This window comes from Anastrepha obliqua, chromosome 2 (genome assembly GCF_027943255.1).
Source record: "Anastrepha obliqua isolate idAnaObli1 chromosome 2, idAnaObli1_1.0, whole genome shotgun sequence".
NCBI lineage: Eukaryota > Metazoa > Arthropoda > Insecta > Diptera > Tephritidae > Anastrepha > Anastrepha obliqua.
The window spans coordinates 36494964-36522170 of NC_072893.1; the positions used below are offsets into that span (position 1 = coordinate 36494964).

Sequence of the window (27207 nt, forward strand, 5' to 3'; positions counted from 1 at the left end):
TGTAATTAAATTTTTTTTCAGTTTGCATTTATATGGCTCATTGTTTGTTTTTAATTTTACATATATATAAGTACATAAAAATATACAAGGTGGCGCAAAAAGTATCATCTTACTTACTTTTGCTGTAATTCCAGTCGACCAGACTGAATGATAGATGGCTTCAGACTGAGGCAGAAATGTCGGTCGACCAAATAAATAAAGCCACATAAAATTATATGGTTTTATACTTCTCAAATCAGTCATTTCCGCCAAGTCATCACTGCACCCTCAAGCAAGCTCTGGATCAAGTTAAAAAAAACAGATTTTAAGTATATTTTTTGAAAAAAAAAATTTTAAAAATGATAATACGAACTGAAGACATTTAAGGGGTTACATACGTCCAGAATTTTCAAAAAGTCGACTTTTTTTACAGATTATTATTCTTTATAGTTATAGGCGTATTTCTGTGGAAGTCGATTGTAAAAATTCCCCATAGATACAAAGTTATGGTAGAAAATGTAACTGCCCGACGAGAGTTTGATGCGCACTTGAAAGTTTAAACTCGTTTTTCTCGAAACTATTAGGTGCGCAACTAAGTTCTCGCTGCTTTTTTGATGAAAATACAACTTTAGTCTGAAAAAATGGTTACAGGTGAATCATTGCAAGTATTGCTCATCGCGGGCTACTATTTTTTCCCATCTTTCTGGTAGATCTCGTATACCGTCGCGGTAAAACTGTTCATCTTTTGAGGCTATCCACGAATCAAGCCATTTTTTGATAACTTGATATGAATGGAACTGCTGGTCAGCTAGACCATGTGCCATCGATCGAAACAGGTGCAACGGACGGCGCAATATCTGGAAAACATGGCGGGTGGGGTAGGATTTCCCATTTCAGTGCTTCTAGGTAGGTTTTAACGGGTTTGGCAACGTGAGGCCGAGCGTTGTCATGTTGTAGAATCACTTTTTCATGACTCTCCGCGTATTGCGGCCGCTTCTTCGCTTGGTTTTAACAGTTCATAATAAATAACACCAACTTGCTCCCACCAAATACATAGCATAACCTTCGCAGCGTGAATATTCGACCGAGGCGACGACGTATGTAGAAGCAAGACCGGGCAGTCCCCGACTTTCTTTTCTTTGGATTGCTGTAATGAATTCATTTTTCATCACCCATTACGATGCGATGAAGAAAAGCATTCCTTTTTAACTCATAAGGAACCCAAGACCCCTGTTTCTGAATCATTCCCAAAATACGCAATCGCTTGGAAATGGATTGGCGGGTAACTCCAAATACTGAAGCAACCTCTTCTTGAGTTTGACACGTATCCTCATTGAGTAATTTCTCTGATTCGGCGTCTTCGAAGGTTTTTGGGCTTTCTTCACGCGGACGGTCGTCAACATTAAAATCACCGTCTTTGAAGCGACGGAACCAATCTCGGCAAGTTGTTTCACTTAAAGCAGCATCTCCATAAACTCTTGGCAGCTCTCGATGCGCTTCAGCCGCCGTTTTTTTCGAGTGAAAGACGAAAATCAACACTTCCCGCAAATGAGGATTATTCGGCACAAAATCAGACATTTTCACAAAACCAAAAGTTATGATACCAAAACAAAATCACTAATGTGTCGAAGCAGTTTGTTTACCATATGTCTAAGCTTGGTTTATGATGTTTAGGTTGTGTTAGAATCGACTAGCACACACTGCTGGCGGCATCTATTGACAAACAGCGAGAACTTAGCTGCGCACTTAATACTTTTTCCGGCACGGTCTGCAGGATAACTCATACAGTTTTTAATATTTTTTATGCGTTTTTTTTTTAAATATTCGAAAGTGTTTTCTCTATAATCTGTCTAGCCGAATTTTTGATATTTTTATTAAAAAATTTTATAAACATAATTAAATTGTGACATTTATGACGTAAAACGCATTTTTTTTTAATGCCGTAAGTTGCAAAATTTTTCGAAATTCAAAAATACGGCTCGACAGACTATAACTACAACTTTAATTTACAAGAATTTTACTTTTTACAGATCCATCAACATTTCAAGGAGAAATGATGCAGACCGCAATCTTGCAACTTTTTTTTCATTGTACTTAGGGTCACGTGATTTTTTATGTACTAATTTTTGTAAACCAAAATTTCAATAAATTTTTTTATAAAGTTTAAGTACTAATAAGCAATGTACACAATTTTGTTATATTTATTTCTCTTATTATCCCACCTAATAAAATCAGTTTTTCTTTTAACGCATTTTTGGCGCTGCTGGATGTATGTAACACATTAACTTTAAAAAACTGCATATCAAAATTTTAGAAATTGAATAGTTCTCAAAATTATTAAATTTTATTCAAAATTTTTTTCTAAATTTTTTTTCGTTTAAAATTAGGTTTGCGTAAAGAACCCAATTTTCAGAAAAATGTTAGGCCACGTCCAAAATATTTGAATCAGTTGGTATGGAATCGCACAACTGACGAACTATTCTGTAAAGTATTGAAATTACTTTTTTGCATTCTGTTAAAACGCAGTAAGTTTCGTAAATGACACCAATCAAATGGAAAATCAGCCAAAGTGAAAATTCTAAGCATCTTCCAACAGAGTGATGCATTGTGCGCCACCTTGTATATGCAGCTCCAGCAAAGCGTAAACGTAATTTATTGCTTATGCATTGCCAAACAATAGGTGCGGCCTTAGAACGGCTAGAAATGAATAACCGACAGCTCAGACAGGCAACTGTTGCCAAATCGCTCGTGACTTTAACATTTTCAAGATTGATGTATGCACATATATTACATACCTACCTATGTAAATCTATCAGTAATTAAGTGATTTTCCAACAGTTCTACAATAAAAATGGGAGGAATTTTAAATATTTATTATCGTTCAATGTCACGATACAAAGAATACATCGTAGGCGCCATGCCAAAAACACTACTTTTTTACTGGCGAATTTGACAACTAGGTGACATCAGTACAAGATTAAACAAGCCTTCGTGCGTGTATGTGTGCAGGACTTATTTTATCTTTCAGGGTTGTCCACTTACTTTTGCTTCTTCTTCTATTACTTTTCGTTTGACTATTTTCTGTACTGACGTCACGACCCTTGGGAATGCGCAATCTTGAATTCTATCATTCCGGTTCACACGTTAGATAACATTAACCCTTACATGCTTGTTGTCTAAAGGCGCTTTTCTCAACTAACCCCTAATAGTACAGCCAATTTTATCATAGTCTTTAAACACATATTCGATCTCTCAAGAGCTTGTTAATTAGTTGGGCCGAAATATGTAAAGATTCATTTTTAGTTTTTAGTTAAGCTTTAAGTTCAATAATTAGATCGTGAAACTGGTCAATTTGATGCAATACCTGGGGATGATATCTAAGTCTCTCACAAAGCACTCGACAATCTCTAAAATAGGCATTAAACGCCGTGCATCTCTTATAGCGGTGGCTGAGATATTTCTCAAATGTAACATAGGTTCTTAGGCTTTGCAAACATTGAGGATCATTGAGGGGTAAATAAACTTACGAGACTCGGCACCAAACTGCCTAACGAATGCATAAAAAATTATGTATGTACGAGGTTTGTTCAAAAAGTATCGCGAATTTTGAATTTTCGCAGGTTACGTATATTCAAATTTCGATTTTTTTCATGCCGACGAGTTCGGCTATTTTGAATGTGCAGTTAATTGTCGACAGTTGCTTTGCTTGCACGTGTTTCGCCTCGTCTTCGATTTTTACCTATTCAAAAAGATGGACAAAGAACCTGCATCAAAACGATGTGAAAAACGATGTTAAATGCGCGGATGCATTCCCACCTTTGACCAAAGCAACGTTTATCGGTGGTACAAAATGTTCTCAGAAGGCCAAGAAGATATGAACGACGAAAAGCGGGCTGGCGTGCCCGATAACGGGCTGGCGTAACGATAACGCCCCTGCTCAGACATCGTTGCTTGTGCGCGACTTTTGGCCAAAAACAACACACTAATGATGCCACAGCCACTGTATTCTCCAGATCTGGCCCCTGTAACTTTTTCTTGTTACCGAAACTGAAGACGCCCATGAAAGGACGATGACGCTACGCTACGAGTGATCAAATAAAGACGGCATCGAAGGAAGAGCTGGACAAGATAAAAAAAAAGTGATTTTTTGAAGTGCTTCGAAGATTGGAAAAAACGTTGGCACAAGTGCATAATATCTCATGGGGGGCAAAACATATATTAATGAATAAATAAATAATTTTTGCAAAAACACAAAATTTGCGATACTTTTTGAACATATTTATTCCTCAAAAACAGGCAGGCTACTTATTTTGAGGAATTCGTAAGAGTAGCGAACGAGATGGTCGAACAAGCCCACCTGTGCTAAATGCACAGAATCTTTGCTGAACCAAAAAAAGCATAGTCTAAGCACACTTTCTAGTAAGCAGACACGTTCATAAGAAGACACATGACTTGTGCAGAAGCAGTCTGGGTGAAGAAGAAGAAACTACGGCCACTGTGCTCCTCCATCTAGACAAAGATTCCCCACTTATCTCTTTATCACTAACCGGGCTCAATGAACTCAAATATGGTTTTATTATATTCCCATATCAATATCTGATACTTCTAAACTCTGAAAATTTGCTGCTTGGTTTATTTATATTTCGAAAACTCTTTGACCACAGTACAATAGACGCAGAGCGCAAAAAGTTCTGGAAACTTCTCCCCACTCAATTTTCCAACTCCTCGCTGTGTTTACCGTTCATTGGCTGCTACACAATTAAGGTCACTGGGTGGTCCTTTCTTACACAGCCTAGGGCAGTAATCCAGACTAAATCCCATCAACCTTCTACAATCCGCTCTGGATGACTGCAGGTAATTGCCCGCTGGAGGTCTCAAAACGGTATCAAAACGATATCAAAACAGCGCTTCAGTGTTACTTGGGGAGTGCCAGACTTGTATTTCAACCACTACTTGCCTTATTTCTATGTCGTAATATTCTAATAAAACTATTTTTTTTTAATAATTGGTATCGCTAATTCAAATTTTCTAGGGGAACTACCATCCGAATGGTAAGTTAATGCTATAGTATTTATTTTATTTGCGGTAGACAAAGGGTTGCGTAGACATTTTTTAATGAGTTGTAAGATTTCGGCACTGTGGACGTCAGGAATCCTTCAAAGCTTTATAGAAGCTCACATTGGTTTTAGGAAAAACTTTAGGAAACTTAAAATAACCTAAGTTTAAAATTAATGAGAACAGCTCCTTATGCTTACCGACATTATACATAGATGTAGATGCTTTTCATGAGGAGCTTTTTCATGGCAGAAATACACTCGGAGGTATGCCATTGCCTGACGAGGGGCGACCGCTATTAGAAAAAACGTTTTCTTAATTTTGGTGTTTCAAAAATTCGATTATTTTATAATTCTGAATGGTAGTCACGCACCAACCCATTCGGCTACGGCGGCCGCCGGTCTACGACTTACCGACATTACTGATTTTTTCTCCCAGCTTGTCATGCATTGAAAAAACGATTTATTTTTATCAAATCTTGGAGAAAAAAAATGTGTGAACGGGCACTTTACTCACTTGATTAATTTGATGAAAATAAGGTGCAGAGACCTTCACTATAAATATATACAATACATATATATTTGGTTCAAATCCTTTTAAATAACAAATAAATTTGAGTAAATTGTTTGAGGGAGGAAGATGAGTTGTTCGTTCCAAAGGCCTTATACCTGACTTTACTGAAGAGGCGAGCGAAGCATAAAATCAGACAGAAAAATTATACCGATTGCTTGTAGTTATTTAAACCATCTAAAAAAGTCAGTCAGTATTCCCACAAGTGAGTCAGTATCCAGTTCCACCTTCTTCTACTATATATAAGGCTTCTCTTTGGAGCGCAATCCCTACCTAACTTTGGCTTGTGAAGCCATCTCTGGGGGGTCTATAGAAGTTTTGCAGTAAGTGTTCTACCTATAAACTGAATACAAAATAAGAAAATTTTATTTATTTTTTTCTACTTTAAGAACTTTCAAAGTATGCACGCATCTTCATCTCGCTACCATTAGCAACTACTGCCGCTACTCGTCCATCTGCTTGTGTCTTTTAAAGGCTTACAGTCATGATGAGCGTAATAGTTGAGGGTCTGCACCACCATACTGCAGATTTTTGGTCATAGTGAATCAGAAATTTTTTCCAAAAAACTCGCTTACATATTCAAACCGCAGTCTAGACTTCAGAAACTCTCAGCTCAACATGTGTTATCCATCAGTGCTTACTAACGAAAATTATTCTTTATTGCTAAACTTGAAAAGCTCTCAGACTTTATTTTTTAAGTGCGGAGCTAACGAACCCAATCGACTTTATTTTTTCAATAGAAAGACCAGCACTAGTTTTTGTAATTTTAGAGTGTTTGTCGTCTATTCATTCCATATCCAACTCCTGGAAACAAAAAAGAGTTAGTAGCGAGTCGTTTGCAATTAGAAAAATCGGGTCAGAGTTGAACCAGGAACTCATTTTACTAGTTCGGATTTATACTAAAAAGAAAGTATATCTTGCGTCCGCATATTTACGGCAGTTGTTATTTTAGGTTATGCAGGTCATTGAAAGCAAGATGCCTCTCTCGAAGAATAGATAAATGCTACGCTCTACAAATGGTGCACCGCTTCCTTCATTTTAGAAGGATGATAAATCAAGTTAGTTGGAGAAATAATAGAATAACTCGAATATGCTGAATTGAGCGAACTTTTTAAATCAAGTTGTAGTTTTACGCCTTTGACGCATTGGCTTGAAACTATTTTTTTCAATTTGGCATGCCTGGGTGAGTAACGAAAGCAAGTTAAGGGGAGAAACCAGTTTGAATTCCTCTCGCAATGTAGAGAGGCAGCTGCTGAAAACTTTGAGTCATAGCTCAAACAGAGCAACGAATGTAAAATTGAATGTAAACTTAATTGCTTGAACATATTTTACATTCATTTCACTACACTTTTTTACCATCCATAGTGGAATATTTTGACAAATCCAATTGCTGAAATTTCACTTTTTCTTTAACAACGTAACCTTCATTCATATAAAGGGTGGTTAAGTTTCAAGGGCCGGTGTTGATTTTGAATAAGATACACTTTTTTTAGGAAATTATTGTCATTTCTCTTTCGGCATTTTTCGTCAATCCCTCTTGGATTATCATTCGCCCAAATGCGGCAATTCTGCTTATTGACGAATCCATTGAGGTGAAAATGTGCCTCATCACTGAAGATGATTGTGCGCGATATGCATTTTGATTTGAACGCCCGTTTTCATAATAAGCCTGAATAACTTTAACGCGTGGCTCGATTATGTATCTTTCCATGATTCAAATTGAGTTAGTCTGAAATTGAAAAATGTCAAATAAAATGCAGAAAAAACTTGACGTTTAGGTGTGGTTTACATTCAACATCGGCCTTTGAAATTTAACCACCCTTTATTAAACTGGTAAATACAGACATCAGCTAATTTTTTTGTTACATTTTGGTGAAATTGTCTAAAAAAAACTATAAAAGTTAGTAAAAGCAAAAAACAAAACAAAAAAAAATGTATTCCAACAACATAAAAAAATTAATTTACCTGAACGAAACACGACAACAAAAAGTGTAATTTTAAGACCTCGTAAAATTATGCCTCAACAGACCATTAATGTTAAATCACTCCCACGCTCTATTTACTTTGCACCAACGAACGTCAATGCGCCCGCAATCACAGGGTGTGTAAATACCTATTATGCGTATGTATGTATGTGTGCTTATAAGCTTATTGAACTGCATCTACTCGGAAGTACGTTGTTGTATGGATATAACAGAGTTCTTATATTTTTATTATCAGTTTAGGGCTAACAATTTATGTTTTTAATATTTAAACTTTTAATGATAAATGCTTTGAAAATATCCAAAAATAACATAAGCACACGAAACTTAAATTAATTATTCCGAAAAGTAAAATCTATAGAATCTGACTCTTACAGATCACGCAAAGTACCTTGGAATAATAATTGATAGCAAACTATCACGGAAGCACGATATATTGGAGAGGAAGAAAAAGTATTGAGTATTTCCACTGAAATAATCCTAATTAGTGACCAGCACCGTTTTACCACCACCGTCCTGGTGTGATGATTGTTTTTTTTTGTTTTTTGTTCTAAGTCAGATCCATTTAGTGAGGCCCAAGTATAGCAGCAAATTCTTTATCTCGATGCCTGAGATCTCAATAATTTGCTGCAAGAAAGGCTTACCAAAGGAGCGGAGTCGTGCCCTAGCTAGCCCCGAACATTCACATAAGTAGTGAAAAAGACTTTCCTTCACTCCTTCCGCTTGACAGCTTCTACAGATAGGATGGAAGAGTAGGTTGAGTCTAGCTGCATGATCTCCTACTTTCCAATGAGAGCACCCTAACAGGTTATCCTTCCTTTGGATAGCCTTTGCTATTTCTAGTGTCGAGCCTTTTCTTCCTAGCTCATCCGCTATCTCATTACTCCATATGTTCCTGTGACCGGGAACCCATATCAGAGTGATTTCAAGCCAATCACTAAGCATTTCCATCTCCTCTCTACACTGTCAGACTAGTTTGGATGAAATGGAGTTGGAGTCTGGGGCCTTTACAGCTGCTTGACTGTCTGCGAAGATAGCTACTGTTGCACCAACTTCCTTGTAGAGTTTTAGTGATTTGCATGCTTCTCTGATCGCTAAGAGTTCTGCCTGGAACACGCTGGCATAATCAGGAAGAGGAATTGACTGAGATAGGTTGAGTGGCTCCGAATAGAAGCCAGCTCCCACACCACAATTCATCTTAGAACCATCGGTATAGCTTTCGATATCGTATCTTCCAATCACCTTCCCTTTGCTCCATTCGACTCTCGGTGGAAAACGTACCGTAAAGTCTTTCTTGAAGTTAAGGTCGGAGACTATGTAGTCTGATCTGTTTTTGAGCAGCGAGGGCCCCTGTAGGAGGATCTTACCGTGACCTTACGACCTTGTTGTCCAGCTTCCTATGTCTCTGAGTCTCGCTGCGCTGCAAGTAGCGATTGTTTTAATGGTTAACGCACTATATCCATGTACAAGAATGCTGGGAGTTGCATGGGGACTAAATCTTTCAATAATGTATTGGTGCTTCTCAGCTGTAGTAAAGCCAATATTACTCTATGATGCTCTAGTGTGATGGACTGTATTGAGAGAAAACTACTACTACGGCAGCACTTGAAAGAGTACGCAACTAGATCTGCCGCAAGACCTAACGCAACGGGTGAATTTACTTGTAAAATATTTGGGCATAGCTCAAAGGTATGAGTTATCGGACCAATACGGATTATTTGACTCCGAAATACAATGGGGTGAAGAGATCCTGAACAACGATAGAAAAAGAGGGGTGGACAAGAGCTATAAAACCTAGACCCAATACGCTTAATATATTTACTGACGGCTCCCAAATTAAATTAGACGGTATCAGGTAGCCGGTCAAGCTGCCTGACCACTGCAGTATTTTTCAAGCAGAAGTCTTTGCGGTAGGAAAGGCTGCAGAAATAGCACTAGCAAGGACCAACATAAATATATACGTTGACAGTCAAGCGGCAATAAAGGCAATAAACTCATATGAAATTTCATCTAAAAACGTTCTTAGGACCAGGGAAGCCATAGAGAGTTTAGCCGCAGACAGACGGTTATACACTATTAGATACCCGGACATAAGAGCATTGCAGAAAACGAAATTGTAAAATGAGATTGCCAGAAGCGCTGTTTACATACAATTCGAACAAGAAACCGACATACTAAAACCTTTAAATACGGTATACAATGACATCGCTGCGGGCACGAAAACACGGATAGACAGGACACGGACGCCAGATTTGTACTAGCCCTATCTAGAAAGGAAGGCAGAACTATCGTAGGTATACTTACCAGCCACAATTTGCTGCAGATTTTGCAATGAACTAGAAGGACGGGGGGGGGGGGGGGGGGGGGGGGGGGAACTCTAGAACACCTTCTATATTACTGCCCTGCATTAGCTAGAAACCGAAGGAAATGTTTAGGAGCGATACAATATTAGAGGTTAGAATGGGTTAGAGCTTCAGAGCTTTCTTAGACGCAGGCTTATTACAAGAAGCATACTACAAGGAAACGTAAGGGTCTAGCTCCATTTGGTACTACTAAGGACCAATATGTCTATGTGATGCCTTTCAGCCAGCTACCTCCTTTAAACTTAAATGATGGTTTTTCAGGTTTATTTCCTTAACTTTGTCGACGTTTGGCGTTTTCATCTATTGAAGACGTTGATGGGCGACCAGATCGAGGTAAATCTTCCACGACTTCTCGGTCCTCTGCAAAAGCCTTATACCACTCATAGACCCCTGTCTTTCGTGTTTTTGATAAAGCACACTCGCCATAGGCTTTCTGCAATATTTTGAACGATTCGGCAAACGAAATCCAGTTCAAAAACAAGATTTAAGACAAATTCTTTGTTCGATATTTTTATCCATAGTGAAAATCGCAGAGCCCACCTGCGGTTGACTGATATAATTAAATGCGAAAAACAAGCTAATTGACAGATGACGCTCAAACTCTGCGATACTTTAGAGGACAGTTGTACCAACATTCCAGCAAAGAAAATTTAGACACACTTGTAACGGGCGCTTTTTAAATGAATAATTCTCGATACTTTTTCGACAAAATGTATATGCGAAAAATTGCATCCTTTAATGTCCACCGTGAGCACGTCCACAGATAAAATCTGCCAAACAGTTAATTCATAAATGTCTAAAGGCTAATGTATTGCCCCAGCAACGTAAAGGTATCGGTTGTAGGAATTATTCACAACTAACGTCTAGACGTCTCTTTTGAAATTACCATGTTTTCTGGTCTTGGGCATTTCTAGTGCTGTCAGGCCCCATCTGATGTTTCCATTGCAAAGTTTGATATATTTTATAAATAGCAGCCCTTGTATCGCATTCGACTTAAAATTTCGAACATACTTCTAACATAAAATATATGTAGGAGGTAGAAGGTTTAGAAAAACAAAGTGTGAACGTAAATTAAAATCTTTCTATTTTTTTTTTTTGCATATGCTGGTGAGGCTTTGCATATTTGACCCGCATTTGACAACCAAAAATAAAAACCTAATTTATTTTCATTTAGTGAAGGCGCATTATTATTCCAATTATATCCAAACATAATTTTATTCCAATCGTATTGCTTCTATACATACATATACTCATACTTATGCATGTACATATTTACAAGCCAGCATGTTTCTTGATCCACTCCACATGATAATAGACCTTAGCATAGCCATCTGGGTAGATATTGCCGCAACCGCCATAAACGAATCCAGCTATTCCCACCACTTTGCCGTCGTGTATGGCTGGACCACCTGAGTCCCCGTTACAAGCGCCATTATTAGCGGCGTGAGCCAAGCAGATGAGCGCATCACTATCCCAATTTATGGCTAGTCTGCACTGAGCACGCGAAATTACTCTCAATGTATTCCACTGAAGCTTTTGTGGCAAATCACCATCAGCCTTTAGGCGACCCCAACCGGAGATGATGACCGATGTGCCGCTGGATAATTCTTTATCTGCCAGTTCAATAGGTTGAATATTAGTTGAAAAAATTAATGGTTGACTTAAGCGAAGCAGCGCAACATCGTTCAAGAAATTCCCATAATCCTCATGGGTGATAATCTCTTGAACATTGACCACCACTCCGCCTTGGAAACGATCGTTTGAACCGGCGCGCACAGTGAAAACGGAGGGATCGTAACTAAAGGTTATAAGAAATTATATATCTACATATGCATATGTATATGAGAAACTTGCAGGAAGAACTTACGTGTAATAGTCGCCTGTGGAGTTGGTGGTGCCTACACAATGCGCTGCGGTCAACACGAAATTCCGACTGATGATCGATCCACCACAAGTAAGAGAACCGTTGCGACGTAACGAGATCTGGAACGGAAACTGACCCTCATAGGCATCGGTGCCGCCCACAACACGTCCCGTGGGACCAGTTTGACCGATCACAGCACAAATTGAGCAGACCAAAGTGAAGAGCACGAATTTCCCCATGTTGGACCGTCACACAAGGAAGTCCAATATTGAATTAAACTTTGACGTATTCAGCAATCGGAATAAACTGTCTTGAGATACTTGAGTTTATAACGTTTAATGCGAAACAGTTTGATAACTAATTTTATTTTAATTTATTGCAATGGCCAATGCGTGAGATAAGATGCCGCATGATAGTAAAAATGGAGCGATACTAGAAAAATTATACAGTTATTTACAATGTCGAATACGTAGGTACGCGCTAGATGAACAAGCTATAGTACGGGGTAGACGAACAAGTATAGTTTGACACTACTACTCGATACGTGGGTTGGCTCATATGTTTCGCGCTTTTGCAACACGTGTGGCGAGCTATAATTCGATATTTTTTTATGAAAAATTTGGTATTTTCTTGCATAAACTTACATATTCCGTTTTCACTTATGAGTTTTATTTGTTCTCTTTTCAATGAGTTGAAAAATTCATCTCGTTACAAAGATGGTATTAACTTTTGAGAATTTTTGTGCGATGATTTATTACGATTTTCGAGACAGAAGTGCATTGATCAACTTACGGAGACTTTTGGCGTTGAAGATCTATACTTAGCCACTATGAGGGGCTGGTACAACGAGCTCCAATGTGGCCGTCGATCCTCGCTTGATGAATTTCGCAAAAACCGTCCAGAAACGATGGTTCCGCCAGAGACAATCGGTGATGTGCGTCAATTGATGACGCTAGGTTGTCATTTGGCATAACGGAGATAGAAACACACTTGGACGTTAGTGAAGCCAGCGTACATTCAATATTGCATGAACATTTAGTAGTCAAGATTGTTTCCCGTTCGATTCCACATCATTTGACATTTGCCCAAAAAAGGACTCGAGTTGGTTGATGTAAAGAAATGTTGAAGAAAATCAGCCGCGCTGGCCGTCTATGACATCTTAGAGCGTAATGAGTCTTGGATCCATAGTATGCATATTAGGCGAAAACAAAACAGTAATCAACAGTACAGGTATTCCAAGACGAGCTTAGTCCAACAAAAGTTATTCTCGAAAAAAGCAAACGATCACCTGATTCTTCAGAAAATCTGGTTATGTTCAAGGTGTATCACTAGAGAAAAAAAAAACAGTAAATTTTTAGTGATACGCAACCATTTTTTTACCAGAAGTATTCCAAGAATTGAGGAAAACCAACCACTGAAGACGAATCATCCCTCACCAAGAGAATGCGAGTGCTCATACTTATCGGCTCACACATGAAAGTTATTGAGCACTCAAAAGACCGAATTAAGGGGCCATCCGCCCTACAGGCCTGATTTATAGCTAATGATATCTTTTTGTTCACGAACATCAAAATTAAAATACGTGGTCAACGTTTTGCAACGCCTGAAGAAGCTTTTGAAGGCTTTGTTGGAGGCATTCACTTCTTAGTGGCAAAAGTACTTTGAAAATTGGTTCAAGCGAATGGAGAAGTGTATTGATTTCTAAAGAGAATATTTTCGAAAACAATAAAGCCATTTTCATTATTGGGCACAAAATATAAGCGGCAACCCTTGTAATACGTTGAAACAATTTAAAGATTATTGTTTAGGGTATCAGCCAAAACTAATTCTAATCATTAATACCCATAAAATGTAGCTAAGCAGCAAAAGGATTTTGCGGAAAGTTATTTTAGCAGAAAGTCAAATATAATCCAGCCAGCCTCTAACACCTTTTTGTTCTTCTTAATTGGCGCGATAACCGCTTTCGCGATTTTGGCCGTGTTTAACAAAGTGCGTCAGTGCTAACCGGCGCCAGTTGAACACACCAAGTGGATCCAAGTCCTTCTACACCTGATCTTTCCAACGCAGAGGAGGCCTTCCTCTTCCTCTGATACCACCAACTGGTACCACATTGAATACTTTCAGAGCCAAAGCGTTTGTATCCATTCGTTTGTAGCCACTAACGACTGCCTTGTTCAAAAAACCCGTTACAATAGATTTATTACTCAAGAAGAAATCGGGAAGGCGATAAGAAACTCTGTATCAACACAACGCATGGTAAATATTTTACTGTTACTACTTCAAACACTATCAAATACTTGAAAAATATCAGTTCCAGTTAAATTTCGAAATGAGACAAATACTTTGGAAATACCCAAAGTGCCACATTTCCTTCATAAAGGTATAATTTTGCTTAGAGGCGACATTCTTGGGTCAGAACCAAACTCAAAGGGTATTTTGCGCTATCCCATCACAATTTTTCTTTTTTTTTTTGTTACAGTGGGTTTGAGCTGAAATTTTTCGGCTATTAAATTTTTTTTTGTTTGTGCACTTAACCCAGATTTGCTCAAATTTTATTACTAAAGTATCTGATATTTTCTTAGAAAATTTTTTGCTTGTTAAGAGGCAAAAAATGGCCTTCAATGCAGTTATTAATGTAATATTATCATTTACATAAGTCTCTTGAGTGCCGATGATTTAAAGATATACTCGAGGATAGCAAGTACAGTGGACTCTTTAAACCATTAATCTGATTTAGGTAACGTTGTTGCTTGGTGTAATAGAAATAAGTTAGATTTAAATATAAACAAGTGATTTTATGTTTCTTATTCTAAATCTTGTTCTCTTATACCCACTTCCTACCACATTTGTGGATCTATTTAGTTTATCCAAACGAAGTGAAATTATTGATCTTGGTGTAGTATTTGATTCTAAATTCTCTTTTCAAAGGTATTTAAATTACACCATTTCAAAGTCCTTTTCCATACTTGCGTATGTATTCGACGTTTTAGTTCGGACCCTGTTGATCCATATATCTAAAGTTGTTATATACGTCTCTGGTGCGTTCGAAGTTGGAATACGACGTCTTTATTTGGAGACCCTATTATGCTTGTCATTTTTGTAGGCTCGAACGTGTCCAGAAAGCTTTTGTACATTATGGTTTGCGTTCTTTAAATTTCACTGATCCAATTTCATCCTTTAAAAGTCGGTGCTTGCTCATAAATCTAAAATAACTAGATATTGGAAGGACTATTATCTCCATTACTTTCCTTTTCGATTTAATAAACGGGGTTATTGACTCCCCATTCCTACTCGAGAAAGTCAATTTCAATATTCCTCAGCGAACTTACGGAATCATGATTTTTTCTGGTTAGGGATGATAAGAACTAGTTATGCTTCCAGTGCTCCGATTTCTAGAACTCTGCGTGACTTTAATTCGCTTTCAAATCATACTGGCCTAGATTTTTCTTCCACAAAAAACCATTTAAAATTGGTACCAAACGAATTGTTGAACTAAATTCTTAGTATTATCTAATAATCCTCTGCTGTAAATTATAAGAAATGTTATCTTTTCCCTTCATTCTTTGCAATTGAAACCAGTTAATTATAAGCTTAATTTTACTTTGATTAATTTATTTAGCATTAATCTGTTTTCATAGTCTGTATGAAATACTGTATTTTTTAAATTATATTTTTTAGACCTTTTTATTCAAGGAATAAATAAATATCTGATCAGAAGTATAAGAAAAAAATCCGAAATAGATCGGACTCTTCATCTATTTATTTATTTATTTTTTTTAAATATTGTGCATAGGTACATTTATTCCTTTCATCTTTTTGTTTTTGTAGAACATATTTAAAAGCCTCCTAGCTTCAACTTGTAAGATTTTTTTGGCCCTTCATTGAATGAAGATTTATGAAATTTGTTTATAAGGGTAACTCAACTGGAAACAAACTTATCGCATCTTTTAACTCAAAAAGCAACGAAGTGTTTAGACACAGTGTTACTTTCAGTTCTAGATATTAACGGGTTTTCATTGCGAAAAATACGAGGGAAGCTGTAAAAGCTTGTCGAATTGAAGGTAGATAGTAGAAGGTAGGATAATTTTTTTTTCTCTCTTAACAGTACAGTTGATGACCCAGTGCAACTGAAAATACTAGGCATCATAGAAATCGATTATGCCGAAGATAAATCAGTCAGTCGAGAAGAAAATATCAGCTATGATAAACCTGAGTTTCGTGACGCGATTAAGTTTCTTACTAAGCAAAAACCTGTACAGATCATTAAAGAATAGTTGCGACCTATTGCGGCACTTTTGCCGAGCAATGGACTAGCTGTCAGATTAGGCAGACAGGCAATCTCTGAGGTTGCATAGATCGAAGAATTTGTTCTGAATGATCCACTTGGGTAAAAAAATTTGTTGGACGAATGTTTGGATTATCGGATATCATCCACGGTCATCTTGCTATATTTATGATCAGCGTAATATAGATGCCCACCTTAGAAGCAATAGCGGAACGAATATTCATGCTACTCGCTGAGTGGCACTGTGTACTGATTACAAGTTACATTTATGGCCCGAATCCCTTCCTGGGGGTGAAAGATAGATTCAATGCTATGCATCTATACAGAGTAAAAACAAGAGCCTACGCACTGCCACCACCTAAATACTTCCCGCCCTCAACCAACTGCGGTGTTTTGGGACGCATATATACTTCCTACTATGTTATGCAATAAAATTGGCTATTTTTACCTACTTTAAAGACTTTGCCGAAAATTTTTTTCGGACGCTATAAATAAAGTTCTGAAGAAGTATGTCAAGCTTACAGGATAACATATAGAAAAGGGAAAATCGAATCATATCAAATTTCACAACTCTCTCTCTTTCTCTCTCTCTCTCTCTCTTCATTCCGCAAATTTTTAATTTTGCCCCTTAGTACATGACTTCTTTCACATGAGCTCCGCGACGCCGTTTTAAACATTCAGTCTCATGATTTCAATTTCCTAGCGATCTGCCACGATTCCTTTGAGGTGTTTGCATATAAGTCACCTCAGCTTGACCTAAGCTAAACACAATTCTTTACAATTTTGCCAATAATATGGAGTTTCCATTATTCAATTATAGCATCACAACTTCTCCAAAATCCACATGAGCTTCTAAAAGTTTTATGAACTATTTTTTGAATTTTAAATCTGGGAAACTGTAAATTGGTCCTAATTCAAATATAAAACAAAAAACAGTTCGAATTGCTGCTGCTTTCTCGACACTAACTTTATTACAACTCATTAGGCGGCCACCGTAGCTGAATGAGTTGGTGCGTGACTGCAATTCGGCATTCGGAGAACGTAGGTTCGAATCTCGAAAGTGAAGAAAAAGTTCTTTCTAATAGCGGCAGGCAAACCTCCGAGTGAATTTCTGCCATGAAAAAGTTCCCCATAAAAAAAATATCTGCCGTTCGGAGTCGGCTTAAAACCATAGGTTCCTACATTTGTACAACAACATTAAGACGCACATCACAAATAGGAAGAGGCGCTCGGCCAATGACCCAAAAAGGATGTAAGCGCCAATTATATACTATATATTTGGAATTTACTCAAGGGCTGCCGTAGGCTAGTACGTGGGGCGCAGCGGCGCAATTTCCTGTCGAACCCATAATCTATATATTACACTTCACGCTCAGCCCCATAAGAACAAGACTCTTCTCGAGAGCCCTCCAAGACATAAGGTCAAATACATTCGAGATATGTTAGTTGGCGGCACCAAATTAGACTGCGCTAACCAAAAATGATAAATTAGAAGTTTGTAACCTCCGCAAGAGTATTTTGGGCTATTGAATAAACTATAAAAGGAACGGAGCTGTGGAGGAAATTCGCTTTGTAATAAAAATGAAAAATTAACAACAATACAGCAATAAAATGAGAAGAATTATTCAATTATTACGTCATTAAATCAGCTGATTATGTGAAATTCACTGAGAGATCCGGAGAACAGCTCGCAGATGTTGTCACTTTCTGTATTCTCTCCGCTGCGTGTGCTAACAGGCATCTCAAATAACAGGCATCTCGATAACTTCCATACTTCAACTTAATACAAGGTTGCGTCTTCCGAATTCCCTGTGTCGTCAGCGGTCATGAGTAAACGAACAAAAAGATGAGGAATTACTGGTTTGTGAAGACGGAGAGTGGGCGAAAGCAATGGAAAGAAACAAACACAAGTATTAAACGCACACACATACACACACACACTATCTTGCCACGGCGTCTTCCGCACAAAAACGCATTTCAAAGCCTTATATTAATTTGTGCTTTCACAATTTAACACGCGGCACTTTGTTTTCATTAGTTTGTTTAGTTTCTCCTCAGTTTGTTTGTTTGGTTCGGTTGTGTTGTATTGGTAAGGGACCCGAAGTCAGAGTTATAAAAATTGCGAAAAATTAAATAACTCCTCTGGAAAGACGCAACCTCCTGTACTCAATTCACCACACACTCTGTCTCTCTCTCTCTCTCCTCTCTACCTGGATGCCCAACTCTCACTGTGCATATCATTCTCCTTCAAGCCGGATTCCCACGGTGCTTTGGTGCTATCGCTAGGCGACTAAGTCAAGTAGAGGTTAACAGTATCAACAATCGAGACTTATATCTTTCCTTCATTCAAATTAAATTCTCGATGTACAAGATTTTTTTTTTTGTTTTCATTTATTGATTTTTTTTTTTTTTTGTTTTGTTAGTTAAAACATTAATTTTCTGCCGATTTCGCACATACTTATACGCTTCATACCATGTTCTCCTGAATCCAGTCGAGGTTATAGAATACTTTAGCATAACCATCGGGACGCGAAGTTCCACAGCCAATCACTACAAATCCAGCAACGCCTACTAGCTCGCCATTGTATGTTGCCGGGCCACCTGAGTCGCCATTACATGCACCAGCACCACTAGGGTGGTCTAAGCAAATCAAAGCATCTGAAGATATTAAAATCTTACGCAGACATTGACTCTTGCTAAGCGCCTCTACGCGGTTCCATTGCAATATAATAGGTAAAGTGTCACCGTTATTTTCGAGGAGGCCCCAGCCGGAAATGATTACTTCGGAGCCGGCAGGCACTTCCGCAGACGCCAACTGAATAGGTTGAATTTTTTCAGAGAAAGTCAAATGTTCCGCTAATTCCAACAAAGCCAAATCGTTTGTGACTGAACTATAGCCTTGGTGGACCACAACACGCTTCACCTGGATGATTACACCGCCGGCGATGCGATTGTGTGTGCCAGCGCGAATAGTGAAATACTCAGCGGCATAACTGCAGTGTAGTGTAAAATGAAGGATACGTTTTTAATATAAGTATAAATAAAGCAAAATATAATATTTTAACTTCTTGATAAGTACTCACGGTGTTGTGCCCGTCTCCACCACACAATGCGCTGCTGTTAATATGTAATTGGATTTAATGATCGAACCGCCGCAAATGTGTCGGTGCTCCATGCGCAGTGAAATTTGATGCGGAAACTCTGCTGGTACAGCGTCATAGCCTCCCACCACACGACCTGTAGGATTTGCCGTGACAGTCACCAAAGCGACTGCGAAAAATGCCAAAAAATAGAAGCAAGCCATCAGTGAGCACGTGCCAAGACGGGTAACCAAAGGAGAATAAAGCTAATCGCGATGGATTTCATAATTTTATATTCAAAGTGGCTTGAGTAGATTTGGCCACCTTTATCAATGACTGGTATAAATCAATCAGTATAAGGATAATCGCAATTGGCAAGTTGTTGGTTTTACTTAGTTTTTGCTAATCTTTTTAGTATTTGCTTATCTAACTCAGTAAGATTTGCGACTACTGTCAATGAAAAATTAAAGCAATTCTTCAGCGGCATTCTTCCCCTTATGACTAAACTTGTATCACTCCACTGCCGGTTACGTGTAACGACCATATAATACGCAGACATAGCGATTGAAGACGAAATTACCTTCCACGCGCCTTTCTAGAGTTTCGCTCATATTCAGTATCAGTTAGGCAGTAAAGTTGCCAAATCTATAACCGCACCAAAGATGTCAAAACAAATAAGGTCTTCACCCTCCGTACAATAGGTTAAGTTAGATTTGGCAGCCGCATCGCACATAGACGCAGCGATGCCACTTAGACCACGAAATTTGTTCGTTGTGAGCCGCAGGAGCTGGGCTGCATTTCCCCTTCCATATTGAACTATCCTGAGCTTTGGGCAAAGCGTAAAAGTAAAGCGTTAAGTGTATAGTTTATCTATATTCGTTAAGAAGTATGATCTTAAATATCGGTTCCTGCGACAGAAATCACGCATGTAGAGGCCTAATCTCTTTGCGTCTTTGTTGTCTCATAAGGAACAACGTCCTGTGAGGGCCCCTACTAAGGTCCTAATTTGAAGTCTACTCATTTTATAATATTCTTGGGCAGACGTAGACTTAGCCTTGGCCATCATTGCCTAGCAATTTCACAGGCATCGGCACTAACCCATCTTTGATTTACAGAATTGATTAGTGCGAGGTACCCCCATAAAATTACTTGTATTTGGCATACAGGTACCTTCTCGTGCAAGTTGGTCAGCCCTACAGTTCCTTCGTATATATCTGTGGCCTGGAACCCAGCATAAGATAATACGATATTGTTCGGCCATCTCATTAAGAGATTAGCGACAATGTAAGACGTTGTTATTTGGAATGCATCCAGAGCCTTCCTTCAGTACACACACATTGTTTCAGCCACGTGGCTCACGGCCAAAGATACCATAGCGATAATGCGTAATTTCTTCCCTAACAAACTGATCAGCCATTTCGATGACTGTGGTGGTACATCAAAAGTAAAGTCAATAATTTTCGCAAAGTTAGTGTAATTCCGACATCACTTCTTCAGCGACTGGCACGGAGTACGGCGGCCAAATTCTAAGAGTGTATCCGACGTAACAGTCAGCACTTAGCGCAAAGAAGTTAAAAAATAAACAGTAATTCTTTTTTAAAATTAGCTTTTAATTCCTAATTCTGCCACCGGATCCCGTGTAAATGTTGGAATATGTTTGCATGGAAGAGAAAGCCCAGCCCCTTCAGCAAACAAAAAATTGCCAAAAATTAATGGTATTTCTTAGCCACTTCAAACTGGCACTACTGAAATTCAATGGGCTATAAAATTGCATAGCTAGAAAAATGTTGGTTAGAAAGTTGATAGTTTTGAAGATTCGAAGTTTTTAAAAACGTTATCCTAAGTTTGAAACTTTGCGTTATATGGTTTGTTTTATAGCATGAACTATATTTTTATAAAAAAAAAATGGTGTGTTTATAATTTTGCAATGGGGTAGGTAGGTAGATAGGTAGGGTGGTTGTCATAAGACACACTTAGACCTTCCGCAGGTCCATTGTGATACCACTGGAGCTCATCCTTACTCTACGTGTTCCTTTTCAAACCATCCGGTTGCTTTAATAAACGAGCAGAGCTTCGTTAGTTTTATATGGGCTATATCCGCTACATCGGTTAGAAATGCTGTATCAAGAGTGCGCAGCCTTCTCATAGCTAGGCTTTGACACTCACATAAAAGGTGTCTGACTGTTTCCTCTTCTTCTGTATTAAGACAGCTTCTACAGAAATCGAAGTACGGGAGTCCTAACCTTCTAGCGTGGCTGCCTATTAAACAATGACCAGTTAATACACCTATCATTTTTCTTATAGATTCTCTGTTGAATCTTAGCAAGATCTTCGATCGACCGCTGTTCCAGTTCGGCCATGTCTGTCTGCTTAGTTCGCATGTTGTGAGGTTTTGCCAGTTTGTATTTACCTTTTTGATGGTTTCCCTGTCTATAAGTAATTTACAAGAGGCTATGGGCATGGGTATCAGCGCCTTATCCGGTTCGAGATCGAGCAATGGGGTATATGTGAGAAGAAATCGTTGGGGTACGAATTAATAGAGGTTAAGGCAGGTATTTCTCGAAATTTCATTGGCAATAAAATGAAAGGTTCAGTAAACGCTTGAGGTCATTCAAGCCACTGAACTAAAAGCTCGTTTGATAATTTGGAAAAGCGTGCAAAATTGTGGAACGAAATAAAAGGAAAAGATATTGATTAATAAAAGCCATTTGTAACAAAGTATAAATCGATTGTCTCCTCTTGCGAAAAAAAATTCAAAATAAAAAAAGGAAAATATGTATTTATTTCGTTTTTATTTTTTAAAGAAAAGAAAACAAAAAAAAACTATTTTTTTTTTTTAATTTTCATTTATTTCTTTTTTTTAACTTTCTCTTGATATGAAATTTACGGAAAGGAGGATTTTTCCCTATGTAAATTCAATGGTAGTTTTCAGCGCAAGAGAAACTTTTTTTGCTAATACCAGACTGACACTCCCAAATAGCACTAAAGCGCCGTTTTAATACTATTTTAAGACCCCCAATAGGCAGATATCTACAACCAACCAGAGTTGTTGATGTAATGAAAAAGGTTGATGGGATTTAGTTTGGAGCACTGCCCCAGGCTGTCGTAGAATGGAGCACCCAATGACCTTAATAGTCTGGCTGCCAAACCCTGAGACAGATAATATCCTCAATAGTCTCCTTCTCTGAGAGGTCTCCACAGCTTCTGCAATGGGGATTAAATGGTAAACCTAGCTTTCCTGCGTGTGTGCCGATCGTCCAATGATCGGTAAGCACAGCTACAAGTTTGGAAATTGAAACGCGTGGTGTACCCTGCACTATCTGCGTCCTTCGTCTATGGTACTGGGCCATATCACTTCCGAAATACCACACGAAAAAATGGAGCTCCATCTCATCAGTGCTTTCCTGAGAAATAAGTTGTGCTATTCCCCTTTAATAACAGTCAGGGGATTGCCGACGACCGGATAGGAAATCTCTGTAACGAATCAGCATCAAGAAAAACACATTTTTTTAGCTGTCCTATGTATGGTACGGTATTATGTTTTCTCATGCACCTAATCTGCCGTTCTATCATCATATTTCCTTGCATAAGCCAACTTTTATGCACCCGATCAACAAAAAACACGGGTGGTATGACGACACTATGCCAAAATTTCATTCGACTATATCCTTGGCGGCCGCCATAGCCGAATGGGTTGGTGTGTGACTACCATTCTGAATTCAGAGAGAACGTAAAATCGAATCTCGGTGAAAGGCGAAAATGAAGAAAAAGTTTTTTCTAATAGCGGTCGCCCCTCGGCTGGCAATGGCAAACCTTCGAGTGTTTTTTTGATATGAAAAAGCTGCTCATAAAAAAATCTGCCGTTCGGAGTTGGCTTGAACCTATAGGTCCCTCCACTTGTGGAACAATGTCAAGACGCACGTCACAATTAGGAGGGGGAGCTCGGCCTAAAAAGGGTATACGCAGCAACTATATATATATATATATATATATATATATATAATATATGTATATGTATATATATATATATATATATATATGTCTTATGCCCATCGGTGTGCCCTACTTCTTGGATCATGCATACATACTTACAAATATACAAGCATCAGCAAAGATACAAGGTGGCGTCAAATCATATTTGACTCAAAATCTTACACTCAAAACATTTAGTTTTGTTTAGTAAAAAATTAAACCAAAATTTAATAATTCAGTACCTATACAAGGTGGCGTCAATCATATTTAACTCAAAATCTCACACTCAAAGTCATTTTTTTTGCTTAGTAAAAAAAATTAAAGCAAAATTTAATGATTCAATATACATATATATAAGGTGGCGCGAATCATATATAACACAAAATCTCACACTCAAATTCTTTGTTTTTGTTTAATAAAGAAGTTAAAACAAAATTGGGCGCTTCATTTTGCGCCACCTTGTTTATACATTTATTAAAAACGCTTGCCCAATTTATTCGACAACCCTACCACCTTTATTGAAATTTTTCATTATGCCGTAATAATTGATTAAAAAAGACATATACTCCCTGATCAACTTGCTCTTTATTTTCCACTTCCACTTCTCCAACTCAAAATTGGCTCTCAATCCATGACGCAAAGTGTGTGACATTCACAAATACATCTGGATAACGCGATCCGCAAGCGCCCACTACAAAACTGCTGATGCCAACCAAAACATCATTGTAGACAGCGCCATTTCCGGCATCACCAGTGCAGCTGCCCTGCTTGAGGCTATGCGCCAGGCAGAATGTCGACTCGTCATGATTGGCATAGCCATTGGTGCAAACCGCATCGCTGGCCACAGTGAAAGTAGTCGATTGCAATTTATAGGGTGTGGCACCAGATGATTGTTCACCCCAGCCGGCAACTGTGACATTGGTGCCAACCGCTGGTTGCTGCGCAGCATTACTCGCCAGCTCAATTATAGAGAGTTTATCGCTCACTTCAAGCTCACTCTGTAGCGTCAACACAGCAACATCGTTGAGAATGTATTCGTAGGAGGGATGCACCGCAATGGCGGAGACAGAAACGATCTTACCGCCGGCAAACTGATTGATGCTGCCAACACGCACAGAGACTTTATCACTTGAGACACTAAAAAACAAACGAAATTAAGAGGAGAAAGAGAGAGAGAGAAGGAAAGAAAGTAAATTTAAATAAAAAGCAGTAAAAGTGTTTCACTTTTTTTTTGTTTATGAGCGGGTATTTGTATAAAAGAAAGTAATTACCATTTTTAAGCAGTAAAATTATTTCACTTTTTATCTTACTCACACTTTGTTGTTGTCATCGACGACGCAGTGCGCTGCAGTTAATATCTGCTGCTTGCCTATAATGCTGCCACCACAAACATGTGTGTTATCCACACGCACTGAAGCGGCGAAAGTAAACTGACCAGACACAGCATCCTCGCCGCCCAAAATGCGCCCGGAAGGCGGCATGGCGCGGCTGGTGCCAACGACAATAGCGAGGAACACAAAAATAACTGTTGAATGCATTGCGTTTGCGCTAATACTGAAATGAACTGTGTGAACTGAAATTAAATTGTATACTCGCACTTGAAATCCAGGCTGATATGAATATCGCTGCGTACTGGTATTGAGATCACGGTGAATTTGGTTTTGAATTGTTGAAGTGGTGAATTTATGACCCACTTTTATGGAAGTACAGGCACGGTCGAACAGTAGTATCGAATAATCGCTTATTGTTTTCTTACGTGCATACGTACGTGTTTGCATACATACATACATATATTGGTGCTTACTTTTTATGGAGAATGTGAGTATTTTCGCCGACTGACTAATCTTATCGTATACGTGTATGGTAGCTAAAGGTTGCTGCATGATAAAGTACGGTAATTAAAAAAAAAGTATCAAGGATAAGAATTCAATTTTAATTACTCACATCGACGATTGTGATATAAATATTTTTATTACTTTCCAAGAAAATGAGGTGTAGATTTACGCATTGAATGTAAAACAAATTATAAATTATTTTGGGTTGAAAATTTGCAACCTTATAATATACATCTATATTTTTGTCTTTATATTCGTAGCTCTTTTTAAGGTTATTGGCCTCAACCAACTTCTTCTCTAATATTTAATGTTGCCCGTCAAATGAAAGAGCTTGCAATTTTTTGTCCCTCTGAAGAGCAGCCAACTTTCATGAGAAGCTTTCTCTAATAGGACAAATTTCTTCAGAGGTTTACGATTCTTTGTCGAGGAGCAAACGATATTAGAAAAAGTGTTTATTTGTGTGTTTGGCCGAGCTCCTCCTCCAATTTTTGGTTGGCATCTTAACGCTCCGCACCCGGATCTGGCCAGACTTTTTCGACTTTGGACGTGAATAAAACATATTTTTAATATAGCTAACGACTTGAGCTTCCCAGTAGCTTCCTAAAATTAAATTTTCTATCGATTTATGGATATAGCCTTTTAAAAAATATAATCGAACAGGACGAAAAAATTCAGACCAGTGTGCCCAACGGAAATTTTTAAAAAAGGTGTCCAACAGAGGGTTAATTTAATGCCGCCTCCAAATAGCAGATGGCTTCTTCATGGCAGAAAGCCATTGAGGAGGTTTGCCATTGCCTGCCTAGGGGCGGCGACTGCTATTAGAAAAAACATTTTCTATTATTTGGTGTTCATGCACGGAGCTCGAACCTACCAACACATTTGGCTACGGCGGCCGAAGCGCGACTGATATTAGAAAAAAAATGTTGTACTTCATGTCCACAGTGTATTTCAAAACCTAGCCCTCCCAAATAAATAGTAGTCACGCACAAGCACGTTCGGATACGGCGGTCGAAAAAGTGTTTAATGTCGTTTAAACTTCCATGTCCAGAGTGGTAATCCAGACCGTATACCAACCGAATGGCAACCACGTACAACTCTAGTCGGTTACAGTCGCCTTTTATACCTGTTGAGTAAGTTAAGGTGAGCTATTCTTAAAGATTCATTCGAGAATCCAGTTGGATGCCCAGGAAAGTATAATTTTCACAACCCTAATCTTCTTCTTCTTGATTGACGCAATAACCACTTACACGATTTTAGCCAGTCGTTTCTTGATCGTGCTAACCGGCGCTAGTTGGAAACACCCAATGAAGACAAGTCCTTCTTCACTTGAACTTTCCAAAGCAGAGGAGGCCTTGTTCTTCTTATGCTGGTAACGCATCCAATACTTGCATGACCGGAGCGTTTGTTTCCATTCGGACGACGTGACTGAGTCCATCGTAGCCGCTGAACCTTTTTTCGCTGCACTACGTCTATATCGCCGTAAAGCTTATACAGCTCATTGTTCCATCGTCTGCGATAGTCGCCGTCATCAACGTGCAAAGGGCCAAAAATCTTGCGCAGAATCTTTCTCTCAAACACACCAAGAGGAGTTCCTTTCCTTTCCATCGGATGTTGCCATCGTTCAAGCTTCTGCGCCATACGTTAGGACGTGGATGATGAGAGTCTTGTAGAGTACTAGTTTAGTTCGTCGAGAAAGGACTTTATTTACTACTCAATTGCCTACTTAGTCCAAAGTAGCACTTGTTGGCAAGAAAAATTCTCCGTTGGATTTTAAGGCTAACATTATTATCGGTGTTAATGATAGTTCCTAAATACACGAATTCTCGAAATCAACCTCAACCTCGAAATCATAACTACCAGTGACGTGAACAACCCTAACCTTACGCACCTCAAAATCACCTCGATTTTTGGCAAATCCAGTAAGGTCTACGACACCAAGCACCCGAAAGATGGGACATCTACAACTTTTCAACTCTTCCAAGAAGTGGAATTTCAATGAACATAAAATTCCACTACAATGCGTTTAAAAAGGGAACACTATTACTCTCTTAAAGGAAGCAACTCCTCCAGCACTTTAACATTTTCCTTTTTTTTATTTAAAAATTCTCTTACAATCTAAAGAATTTCCTTTCAATGTTTTAAACTTAATAGGAAGTCTAAAAAGTCCTTATTAGCGCCGAACGAAAAATGAATAAAAACGAAAACGTGTATCCCATTTTTCT

The 27207-nt window shown here is 38.4% G+C and overlaps 4 protein-coding genes across 7 annotated transcripts in view; 1 reads left to right on the forward strand and 3 right to left on the reverse strand.

The window, feature by feature from the left end:
- LOC129237711 (carboxypeptidase M) overlaps window positions 1-27207 on the forward strand; it is a 64109-nt gene that overhangs the window by 8936 nt on the left and 27966 nt on the right. The gene's annotated exons all lie outside the window — the stretch shown is intronic.
- On the reverse strand, window positions 11136-12068 carry LOC129237714 (serine protease SP24D-like). The gene is made up of 2 exons (XM_054872617.1): window positions 11817-12068; window positions 11136-11747 (listed from the first exon to the last, which is right to left on the reverse strand). Exons 1-2 carry the CDS (start codon window positions 12050-12052, stop codon window positions 11222-11224), a joined length of 762 nt encoding a protein of 253 aa, XP_054728592.1. The 5' UTR covers window positions 12053-12068; the 3' UTR covers window positions 11136-11221.
- LOC129237717 (serine protease SP24D-like) lies at window positions 18493-19419 on the reverse strand. Its single transcript, XM_054872621.1, has 2 exons — window positions 19182-19419; window positions 18493-19091 (listed from the first exon to the last, which is right to left on the reverse strand). Exons 1-2 carry the CDS (start codon window positions 19400-19402, stop codon window positions 18566-18568), a joined length of 747 nt encoding a protein of 248 aa, XP_054728596.1. The 5' UTR covers window positions 19403-19419; the 3' UTR covers window positions 18493-18565.
- On the reverse strand, window positions 23587-24719 carry LOC129237716 (trypsin alpha). The gene is made up of 2 exons (XM_054872620.1): window positions 24465-24719; window positions 23587-24287 (listed from the first exon to the last, which is right to left on the reverse strand). Exons 1-2 carry the CDS (start codon window positions 24686-24688, stop codon window positions 23762-23764), a joined length of 750 nt encoding a protein of 249 aa, XP_054728595.1. The 5' UTR covers window positions 24689-24719; the 3' UTR covers window positions 23587-23761.

What these genes read in the sequence shown, in the direction of transcription:
- LOC129237714 (XM_054872617.1), bottom strand. Translation starts at nt 12,052, where the DNA reads ATGGGGAAATTCGTGCTCTTCACTTTGGTCTGCTCAATTTGTGCTGTG. An exon ending in TCCACAGGCGACTATTACAC is followed by an intron (nt 11,748 to 11,816) that starts GTAAGTTCTTCC and finishes TATAACCTTTAG; the next exon opens with TTACGATCCCTCCGTTTTCA.
- LOC129237717 (XM_054872621.1), bottom strand. Translation starts at nt 19,402, where the DNA reads ATGGCTTGCTTCTATTTTTTGGCATTTTTCGCAGTCGCTTTGGTGACT. An exon ending in GTGGAGACGGGCACAACACC is followed by an intron (nt 19,092 to 19,181) that starts GTGAGTACTTAT and finishes ACTACACTGCAG; the next exon opens with TTATGCCGCTGAGTATTTCA.
- LOC129237716 (XM_054872620.1), bottom strand. Translation starts at nt 24,688, where the DNA reads ATGCATTCAACAGTTATTTTTGTGTTCCTCGCTATTGTCGTTGGCACC. An exon ending in GTCGATGACAACAACAAAGT is followed by an intron (nt 24,288 to 24,464) that starts GTGAGTAAGATA and finishes TTTGTTTTTTAG; the next exon opens with TGTCTCAAGTGATAAAGTCT.